This window comes from Actinia tenebrosa, unplaced genomic scaffold, assembly GCF_029948245.1.
Source record: "Actinia tenebrosa isolate PJP-AT-01 unplaced genomic scaffold, QUT_ActTen_1.0 PGA_scaffold14__42_contigs__length_11649687, whole genome shotgun sequence".
Taxonomy (NCBI): Eukaryota; Metazoa; Cnidaria; class Anthozoa; order Actiniaria; family Actiniidae; genus Actinia; species Actinia tenebrosa.
In genome coordinates, this window is record NW_028292574.1 from 8,194,356 (window position 1) to 8,205,507 (window position 11,152).

General features: G+C 37.1%; 1 protein-coding gene across 2 annotated transcripts; it reads right to left on the minus strand.

Annotated features, from left to right (window-relative positions):
- Positions 1-328: 328 nt before the first annotated feature.
- LOC116292197 (UBX domain-containing protein 6) lies at positions 329-10,653 on the minus strand. 2 transcript variants are annotated; one of them, XM_031699461.2, is made up of 12 exons: positions 10,558-10,653; positions 9,978-10,193; positions 9,509-9,656; positions 8,673-8,743; positions 7,614-7,742; positions 6,951-7,048; positions 6,371-6,446; positions 5,936-6,014; positions 5,461-5,680; positions 4,682-4,809; positions 3,387-3,529; positions 329-2,187 (listed from the first exon to the last, which is right to left on the minus strand). In XM_031699461.2, exons 2-12 carry the CDS (start codon positions 10,140-10,142, stop codon positions 2,056-2,058), a joined length of 1,389 nt encoding a protein of 462 aa, XP_031555321.1. In that variant the 5' UTR covers positions 10,143-10,193; positions 10,558-10,653; the 3' UTR covers positions 329-2,055. The 2 variants fall into 2 exon arrangements, with proteins under 2 accessions (XP_031555321.1, XP_031555320.1); XM_031699460.2 differs by having other exon boundaries at positions 9,978-10,196; positions 10,558-10,624.
- Between the last annotated feature and the right edge of the window lie 499 nt (positions 10,654-11,152).

Here is an 11,152-nt window from a genome sequence, read left to right on the forward strand (position 1 = left end):
TACTTGTGCTATATAACTTTACTTTTAAGAACAACCTTTTGCTTTGGAAAGAGAGGAAAAATACCGAAAAGAGCAAATATTCCAAATGTATGGGCAATTTTTTCCAATGTTATCCACTGGATAAGATTTATCCGTTGGATAGCGCTATCCAAGCTTCGTACAACTGGGCCCTAATGTTTTTAACTTTAATACTTCGAATCAGTTAGTTACCGTGCTTGTAACCGTTGTTGTAACTTGAGATACTAAATGCTGTACATGACGAAAAACGAATTTACAATAACGTTATCTGGTTTTCCTTACCACCAATGTAACAGCCGTAAAACATGAGTAAAATATTGCTGTTTTTTTATTGCTGCTTTTGTGAACCACACTAGTTTTGACGTATAATTAATAAAGCCTTGGATTTCGTTTATTCCTTCCTTCCTTCTTTTTTCCTCTCTCTTTTGTTTTCATCGTTTCATTCACTTATTTAGAGACATCAGTTTTCAAGAATTGAAATCTCTGTTACTCAGAGTAAGCCTGTATATTATGTAGACTGATATTTACGTGTTCCAGTGAATTACTCATTCATTTATCATATCTTTCTTTTACAGTGCAACTACTGTAACCGGGGCAACTGAAACCTAGGCTGTACGAGAATTCTAATTCGACCCTGTTGTTCCGTGTAAACAACTAGACAGCCGTCGTCATTTTCTTGTGGATACGTCGAAAGGTTATTGTTTTCTGCTGATTTCTGGTTGGCTCCACTACCCAAACTTAGTCGGAATGTGTTGTTTTTATTCTACAATCTGATTGGTTTTCGCTGTCTAAGTGACCCAGGTTATAGTCATTGCACTGTAAGGTGTCATTGAATATTCAGTTGTTGTTTCATTTACAGTACATGTATTTATTATTTTCCGAGCTTTTGAATATTTTGAATATCTTTCTTTATTCCTTATCTGGTATTTATAATTGGAAATTTAATTCATAGTTTTAAGAGCAAGCCTGATGAGCCCCATTTCTTTGTAGATTTTAATAATTATACTTTAAGCCACAATAACTTTGAAAAGACAATGGTGAAGATGATGATGATGGTAATGTGATGATGGTGATGATGATGACGATGATGGTGATGATGATGATGATGATGAAGATGATGGTGATAATAGTTATGATGATGATGAATGAAGATGATGCTGATGAATGAAGATGATGACGATGATGGTGATAATAGTTATGATGATGATGAATGAAGATGATGCTGATGAATGAAGATGATGACGATGATGATGATGATAGTGATAATGATGTATGATGATGATGATAACAATCTAACTAACCATGATGATGATGATTCTATAGGCCTATTCTGAGTTCAATAAACACTATGCATTGTGGTCTAGCTTGGATATCTATTAATCAACACCATATAAGGCATGATGACCAAAAGATGTTTGTACCAAAGCTCGACCACAATGCACCATGTTCGCTATCTCAGAAGAGGTCGATGATGTGATGGTGGCGAATATGATAACATTATTAATTATACAGCTTCTCATTAATCCCATATAGGTAACTGTCTAATTATTTTCTTAATTGCACAGGTCTTGTTGATATGGGATTAATTAGGCAGCTATATAATTAATAGGTAATGGCACTCCATGCTGTCCAATCAAGAAATAATTAGACTTGAAATATTCCTCTGACTGCCAAATAGGACTCGGCCTACGGCCTCAACCAATTTTGTCAGTCCTCAGAATTTTCCTCGTCCAATTATTTCTTAATTGGACAGCATGGAGTTCTATTACATATACTAACAACGTGTCGTACCTTGTTACTCCCTTGAAGCGTATAAAACATGTCTCCCATGCACTCACAAAACCTCTACGTGGCAGATCACACAACTGTCTCGCAGTCAAAAATAACCTTTACTGATGGGATACTATCACACACTAAGCGCGACCTTGCGATCTTGATCTCTCTCGCTCCAGTGCATCTCGGTTGCCTCCGGCATCAAGACAACTGGAACGATAAGACCATTAACATATACCATAATGACAGCTTTCTTGATAATGTCTAACTAAGCTCTTGAATTAAAGCCATTACTTCTGGTTTCAAGTAGTTGCCTTGCTGCACAGAGCCGCTAGCAGCCACGATGTCAGCCATGATGGTTGCGTCCCAAGCGAAGTTAACAACTGCTGCAGGAACCTTGAAAAAAAAAAAAAAATGGAAACCTTATTTCTCTTAAACTTGCGGGTAGAGTAGTACCCTGTGTACGTTTTCAGACTTTTTAGAGGCCTTTTTATAGACTATTCTAGATCCTTCCCACCCAATCAAAGTGTAGGCAATGGAGAGGTTTCTAAAGATAAAAGCTAAGAAAAAGCTCAAATAGAGCGAAATTTTTATGACTGTGAAAAACTAACTGCATGGACGTGACACTTTCGGAGCCACTTTCGGAGCATTTTTTATTGGATGACAGTGGTTCAACGTATTGCATTGGATGGCCAGGTCTATCGTATACAGGTCATTGGTTCAAAGTATTTGATTGGATGACCAGTGATCTACCGTATGCTATCATTGGTTCAAGGTATTTGATTGGATAAGCAATGATTTCGCGCGCTATGATTGGTTCAAAAGATGTCATCAATTCTGCACCATTACTGTGACGTTCCACGATCCTAGAAATTCTACTCTAGGCATTCTTAAGCTAAAGAAAGTTACGTTTTTTATTGGGGAGATTGTAGGGTTGAGGGATTCGTAGTCCTCCACCTTTCACTCAGTAAGCCATTCATGAACCGCCTTTACAGCCATTCTCAATCACACGTTTCTTCTAGCGATCGTTTCTGCCGCGACGAAGAAGGTTTTGGTGGACGTCAATCACAAGGCGTTTCCATAACATTGTCGGAAAACACAAAGCTATAAAGGCACGTGCCTATAGAATGTAATGGAAACGCCTTGATTGACGTCCACCCAAAGCTTCTTCGTCGCGACAGAAACAGTCGCTAGAGCGGCGTGTGTTATTGAGAATGGCTGTAAGTAACAACGAAACAGTTTTCGTCAAAATTAAAAGGATGATACTAAACTCTGAAGTCCAAGCGCTACCCTCTCCATAATAAAAAAACCGTACCTTTCGTTAGATATATGAGTCTAGGGTGCTTACCAATCCATCCGGTTGGAAATTCATTAGCTCATGGTAAGAAAAGAGCGGGAAACTTTGACTTTTGAAAAATGTACACGCGTCTACTGGAAGAACCGAAAAGAGCGGGAAAATAAGATTTCTTCAATCGGAAGAGTGAGTTTTCCGGAACTTTACGATCGAAATGACACATACCATTTGTTTTCCAACCGGAATTTCCGGTTTTTCCGGGGAAATGGTAAGCACCCCTAGTGACTAGAAGAAAACTTACCAAGCCCAACTCGTTAAGAGTAGCTTCCTCTTCTTTGAGCTGCCCAGTTGGGTCACTCAGTACAAACGGCTGCCAATCAGACTCGAGTGATTGACGAATAAATCCGAACAAGTCCCGAAGCTTTTCTCGGCTGTAGAAAGTACCTGCCATAAAAGTAGATATTAACTAATACCATCTATGAATTCGTAAAATACCACTGTGTTCCTTGATTACAGATTCATTTACTCAGGGTTAACCTCGCATCAGTTTCTAAATATTCACAAATACCACCAGTAAAGTAAAGATTGCACAGCTTCAACGATACAAACACTTTGAAACTCGACGGACCTTCACTATAACAAGTGAATATTTTACACAAAAAAGCGAGGCTAAGCCTGAACAGCAGAGAACTCTCGAAACACCGAAGCAATGAGTACTGCGGATATGAGTTCGATTCCTAGACCCACCATCCTATATTCAAGTAGAGTTACTTGTTGGTTCTATCCTGGACTCCGAAGGTTTTCTTCAGAATCTTCTATTTTTACTCCTTCCGTAGAATTCAATTTCTCAATAGAACGTTTTCTCAAGGTTGCGTGCGCATCCAAATTTAAGGACCTTGACGAGCCATGATACCAGAACACGAGAATTATCATACATTTCTATCAAATTTTTCGATAAGAATTCATAAAATCGATTATTCTCCTCTTTAAATATGAAACTGGCTTCTCAATTTTACTGAATTTGCGTTTTCTAGTTTTTTGGCCCGTAAAGTGTGATGTGCGCCAAACCTCGAGAAAACGGTCTGTAGCACCCTTCACAGTTCGAGCGAGACGAATGGCGAGCTTGCAATGATAGAGACCTTTATTAACACCTTGGACAATTATTCATATGTCTCTATCATTGCAAGATGGGGATGGGAACTGTAGAGGAAGCTATTTCTATTCGATCGTCTAGAGAGGACACCAGTTTTCTAAGCCACCTTGGCTATTAAGTGCTACCCTTGTAAATTAAGAACGACTTGAAGAGGCGTGTATTTGCTCAAAAAGTAGTTTTCTGACCGTGAAAACCTCAGCGTCTTAAGGGTGCTGTGACCGTAATGTTTTGTAGAACTTTCATTGGCTGATCTTTAACTCGCGCAAAGTGATTGGTCTGGCAGTGGCGTGACCTGGGCGTGACCGTGTTCGCGACGTGTTTATGCTATGCTCCGGGTATTTGATTGGATAGAAAGTATGCCTTGCCGTGTCACGACCGTGTCTCGTGCCGTGAGGTGGCAGTTATATGAAAACTACTGTAACGAGTTATAAGTGTGTTCCTACCTTGTAGTATAACTCCGTCAGGAAACCTTATTCGAATTAAAGTAAATCGGTATGTTTTGCTTGGTTTCTTGTCTGCTTCTCTCATGGCTTTTGTTCTCAGTTGGCATTTCTTGTCAATCTCTTCTAATCTGAAGAGAAATTGTTAGACACAGGTGATTATATTTAAATGTAGAACTATGAGGAATGGTTAATATTGGCGGCTAATTGGGAGAAAATATACGGTAGTCGAGAAGCGAAGATGTAGGCGCTAATGCCCGAAAGCTCGGAGATAAATTCTTTTTGGTCGAAGAAACATTTAGTTTGGAATTATGAATCCAACCTATAAAACAACACTTGACATTAACATCATCATCACTACCACCACCATCATCATCATTATCATTATCACCACCACTATCTTTATTATCATCATAATCATCACCGTTTCATCTTCATCAACCCCATCATCTCATAACAATCACCATTCCTCATCACATAACCATCATCATCTTCATCATTCACCATCACATAACCATCATCAACTTTATCATCTTTATCATAATCATCATCATCATCAAGATCATCATCACCATCACAATCATCATCTTCATCAACATTATCACCATCATCATCATAACAATCGCCAATCCCCATCACATAACCATCATCTTCTTTATCATCATCATCATCTTAACCATTCACCACCATCATCATCCTCACATCATCATCATTTTCAACAACATTTCAAGTAAATAAATCCAACGGTCAATATTTTTCTTCAGATTTAATTAAACACTCACTTGGAATTATATTCTCTCTTGATTTCCTCAGACGAAAGAGAAAAGAATTCTTCAGGGAGTTCGAATTGCATTGTACCCGAAGATGGTCGAAATACTTTAAGATTTCTGTCCAGTGTAGGCTTAAGTGGTTCAGTCGATAGGAGAACTGCTTTGTACGTTTGTAGAGTTTCTTGATCCTCGGCCTTTTCACTTGGAAGCACGAAAAAACTCTCTAATTTATCTACAAGAAAAAATATATATTACAAACAAGAAATGAACTATTCCATGGAAGTGGAATGTAAATCCATGGAATGGATTCTCAAGTCAAATAATTCCATTGTTTGTATTCCATTGAGTATCATTTTTTTATCCACTGGTGGCAATATCAATATAAAACTCGAATAAGGGGAAGATCGATTACACAATTTATGAGTTTATTTATATTTTTGTTGTAGGAGGGCTAAGATTTCTTGATTCTCTTTTAATTACTACTTACCTTCTTGCTTGATCATCATATCTTCAAACCCACATGCCAGTATGAATTCTATAGCACCAGTAATCGTAGAAACACGCTCCTGAAAAATAAAGAGAATTATCAAAATATTAAATAAAGTCATAATAAATAAGTACATTTCAATAATCCAATCTCAAGTTTGCCTTCTTGCTCAGTCTTAGCCTCAATTGTGTCTAAATGACTGTGTTCTTTTTTTCATTAATTAAGGTCCATTGTATAAAAGGAATGTATGCACTATGGAACAATACTAGTTGTAATTAAAATACCAAGGGTTTTGGTTGAATAGCTGAATGTTTTAACACACAACTGAGTCCAAGGCTGAGCAAAAGAGAACTCGAAACTGGAGTATTAAGTCAAATTTTGTGTAATATAATACTAATCCAATTTGGGTAGTGCTGGCACTGGGAGAGACTTTACCTTGAATATTCTGTTACTCTGTTTGATTTTCCTGTACTTCTCTTCACCAGGATTGTTACAGATATTGTCAATGTATCTTGAAATTAAGAAAATATAAATTGAAAAATAAAAAATAAAAATATTACGATGAAAATAAAAAAGAAAATTTAAATAAAGTAAGGCCAAATTAGAGAGGTTGGTACTATTTGGGGCTGTGTGGGTGTGTTAAATACAATAAGTGAATAAGAAGGAAGCATGCGAAAACATTCATTTTGTAACACAAATAACTATAACAGTGTTAACAGTGTTATAGATATATTTAGTCATTCCAATCAGAGGTTGAGGAAAAGTGGATTGTTTGGTATTGTAGTGCATTTAGGGCTTCTTTTGAGGGACATATTTCCAAGATGGCATATTAATTTCGTCACCTAAAATATTTAAACAATGTACGTTGAATTGCCAACTTGACCCCATTTTTCCCCCTCAAACTCTGATGGCTAATCAGAGAGGTTTGGAGAAAGATACACTAGGGGGAAAAAGTTTCTAGTTTCACACATCTATTAAATAGTAAGCAATTTAGACAAATTGGCATATAGCATACTTGCATAGAATGTCAATACAAGCTTGAACTTTTTCTTTGTCCTTGTTTAGGGATTGAATCATGGATGCCGCTGCCATGTGGGGGTTTTCTGTATACATCTACATGTAATAGTCAAATTATATAAAGTATAAAAGAAAACTCATTAACTTTTAGTCCAGGGATAAGGTTCGGTTATTATTGGACAAAGCTGTATGCATTTTAAAAGGGCGCCAATTTAACTTAAAAGTGTTTAAGGGAGCAATAATAATTTTTTTAGCTGGGAGTGTGTGTGTGTGGGGGGGGGGGGGGGGGGGCATCCAAACTATTTGGCTTCAGGTGGGGGGGGGGGGGGGGGGGCAGGCAAAAAAAGGCCTTTACGAAAGGGGGGCCTTCCAAAAAATCAAATAGTTGAAAAAGGCTTTTTTTTTGGGATAAGTCTCATCAAATCTTTGCTTGGTCGGTTATATACTTTGATCAGTTTTGTTTAGCCAAAAATAAGGTATAACTAGGGTACTAATTTGGTCTGTGATCATGGCCAATGAGATGTGGGTTCATAGAGCATTGGTAAGTTGATTATAAAATACTATGTAGTCTGCACAGCATAATGCCTGTTGGGTGCATTGGTTTGTATGGTGCAAAACAAAGCCTGAATCAAAAATTATAACATTACTGTTCACAACATACATTTTCCAGACATTCTTTGAGATGGCAATCTTGTTCTTTTTGAAGGACAGTCACTGGACAAAGTGGGCATTTAAAGTAAATCCCTTCTACTGATAGTCTCATAGGCTCATCTTTTACAGCAACTAAAGGCTGGGGGAAAAAATAACATTTCAGTATATAACTTAATAAATATATAAATTAAACTTGAAATGTTAATCATTTGTATAATTTTAGACTTGAATATAGAGTTTCTTGAGTTTTGATTATAGTTGAACGATGGGTGATTCTGTTCCAGTGAGACAACAATTATTGGTGATCAAGAGGTTTTCCAAAGTTTTCCAGATCAGAATACTAAAACGTTTTTTATCCTGAATTTCTACTTTTCTCTGAGATATTCAAGTCTAAAATCAATACTATAAATTAAAACAATTATTATTCTATCCCCTCAGGCTGAGTGAGTATGGTGATATTCACTTCTCCACTCAATGACTCTCAGCTCAGTAAATATTCCACAAATTATCACTTCGCCTTCGGTGAATATTAGTTATTAAATTGAGTTTATAATTTACATATTACCACAGGACTAAAAACAATGGCTGGTCAACAAACATTGTTAAAGTCAGAATTGTGGCACCTTGTTGGTGAGTAAGGATTCAAATCCATAGGTGAGACGAAAGTGTACTATCAATCTTGATTCCCTAACTTTAATAGTGAGGTGAGGGCTTGAAGTAACATAACTATGGCATGTTACTAACCTAATTATACAGCTTCTCATTAATCCCATATAGGTAACCGTCCAATTATTTTCTTAATTGGACAGGTCTTGTTGATATGGGATTAATCAGGCAGCTATATAATTAATAGGTAATGGGATTTCATGCTCCCCAATCAAGAAATAATTAGACTCGAAAAATTCCTCTGACTGCCAAATTAGACTCGGCCTACGGCCTCATCCAATTTGGTCAGTCCTCAGAATTTTCCTTGTCCAATTATTTCTTAATTGGACAGCATGGAGTCCCATTACATATACTAATTGCCAATCATATGACTGAAATTCTCTTTGACTTGTTAAAGGCCTACCTGTGATAGAGTAGATGCAGATTGAGATGGTGCTGAAAATTGTTTCTTATTTGCAAAAACTTCTTGTTTCACTGCAATGAGATTAAAGAAAAAAATATTGCAAATTATTATATGGCAAGGTAATTACATGTGCTATGATTGGTCAATTTGAGGCCCATAACTTACGGTATGGACTGAAAAATGAAATGGTTCACTGAGTGTCTTAAATGCTTGTCTAATGAGAGTCTGAGTAAAATCCTAGCAAGAAAGTTATCTCCTCTTTCTCTCTTTTTTTAGAGGGGGGGGGGAGTGAGACTCTGCCTATATAAAACTATTCTTTTCAAATATACCAACCATCCATAAGCTGGGACTGAAGGAAACAATTATTATACTCACAAATCTATGGTTGATAAGACAAATTATCATGAATGTAACAACAACCAACAAGGAACTGTTTGATTTAATTGTTATATTGTAAAACTAGTTTTTTACCAGGTACATATACTGTAGAGTGGTATCTAGAGTAATTCACATATTTTATAAGCCAATGTTATTTGACTACAGTCAAAATCACAGCCTTTCGTACAGTGTTGCTAAGTTACCCTCTAATGTGCAACAAATGTAACACCCTACATCAGCAGAGTCTAGTCTCTCCCTCAATTGATAGCAAAGAAAAATACATGTACACTTAGTTACATGTGCAGGGAATAGTCACTTTCACAGTTCCCTGCACCATCTTGAAAGGTTCTGTGCCTTAATTTGGATCAAAGCAAGACGAACAGTGAGCTTGCAATGATAGAGACCTTTTTTTAAAACACAGGAATAAATAATCACAAATCTTTCTTTCAATGACCTACCTTCATTTCTAAGTTTCTCAAAGTCTAGGGAAGGGCTTCCACTGCTATTTGTATTCGTAGAAGCACTGTTATGCTTCCAAGTGGCTGTCACTGACTGCGGCTTTTTGCTTGCTGCTTTTTCTTGCTGGGATATTCTTAAAAGAGCTGCCTGAAATATTGTTGGTTGAAATCATAGAAAAGTCAAAAAGTTCTGGGTTTTTTTTTGTTTGTTTATCATTTAAGTTACAAGGGTGCTAAGCCAGGGGGCAAGGCTCCCCCCATCATCACTCTGTAGAAACCTTAAAATCTATGTACTCACATGATCAGTTCGACTCACCAATTTTCTAAAACAGGTTTTGCCCCCCTCCCTACATCCCCCCCTCCCCCCAAGGCAAAATCCTGGCTACACCCCTGAGTTATAAGCCAATCAAAAACCCTTATAAATGAGTAAATCCCCAGGGGTTAGAGGATAGTTGTCAAACAGTATTACCTCTCCTGCCCTCTGTGCACTTGTACAGGGAACAGCCCTTGGGGCTGGTGTACTTGAATGTGAAGTTGAGGGACGGTGACCAGTATTGCTCTCAGTCAAGGTGTGTCCATCACCAGCTTTCCTGAACTTGATCTCAAGCTTAGCTTTCTCGAAGAATTTCTTCATAGCTTCATGGATTCAAAATGTGGTCGTATATACCTTTTCCTTCGTATTTTACTGCTGAGTGGAATTTTAAAAAATGAGATGAATACAGCAAAAACAATTTATTTTTATAAAACATGAATTCACAACAATAAGACATAGCATTAGAATATATTCCTAAGGCAATCAAAATTAATTTTAAAAGCAAATAGAACAAAGAATAATATATTGAATATATTTTTACGATTATTTTTATAGCGCTTGTCATCATTCAATTTTGCACGAGATTTGCACGAGATTGGCACGAGGTAAAAATTTAAAAACATTCAAATTCATGCAAAATAAGACGAAGATTTAACACGATTCTTATCCTTCTATATAAATCCAATTTGATCTTGAACTTCATGGAATGAGATCGGGAGCTTTAAAAATAAGTTACCTGCCAGAGAACGAAAGATTTTTTTCCCTTTTCTATCAGAATGAATTTTCTCTCCTCGTTTATGTTGTTATTGGTGTAAGCGGATTATCTCTTCCGCTTATGCGCAATATTCTAAAACCACAGGCAACCCATAAACAGTTACCTTACACAAAAAACGACGGTAAAAAATAATACCATCACAATTTTGGTCGTCTCCATTTTTAGAAAAAACAGAGATGAGTTTCTAAAGGCAAAACCGCATAATACAGGTTAATTCAACCCGCTTTAGCGGCTTACATTTATCTGTTATTTTCGGTGGTGTCAGAGTGAATACATTTGACTAACAGAGGCATATCGTATTAGTGTAAACATAAAAAACGGAGGCTTTTGGCAACGCTGTATTCATCATTCATACTGCATGATACTGGCACGTAAATCTCGTACCCAGAGCCTGCGTTTCTTGTGGCCTGTGGCGAAGAACGAGGGCTCTGGCATAATCCATTTCTTGGCGCATGCGCAATATTCCGGAAGCGAAATATGATGAATGAAAATCATGCTTTCAAACAGAGTTCTGTGTTTACTTCCGATCAAAATGATAATTAGGAATGGGGAACAC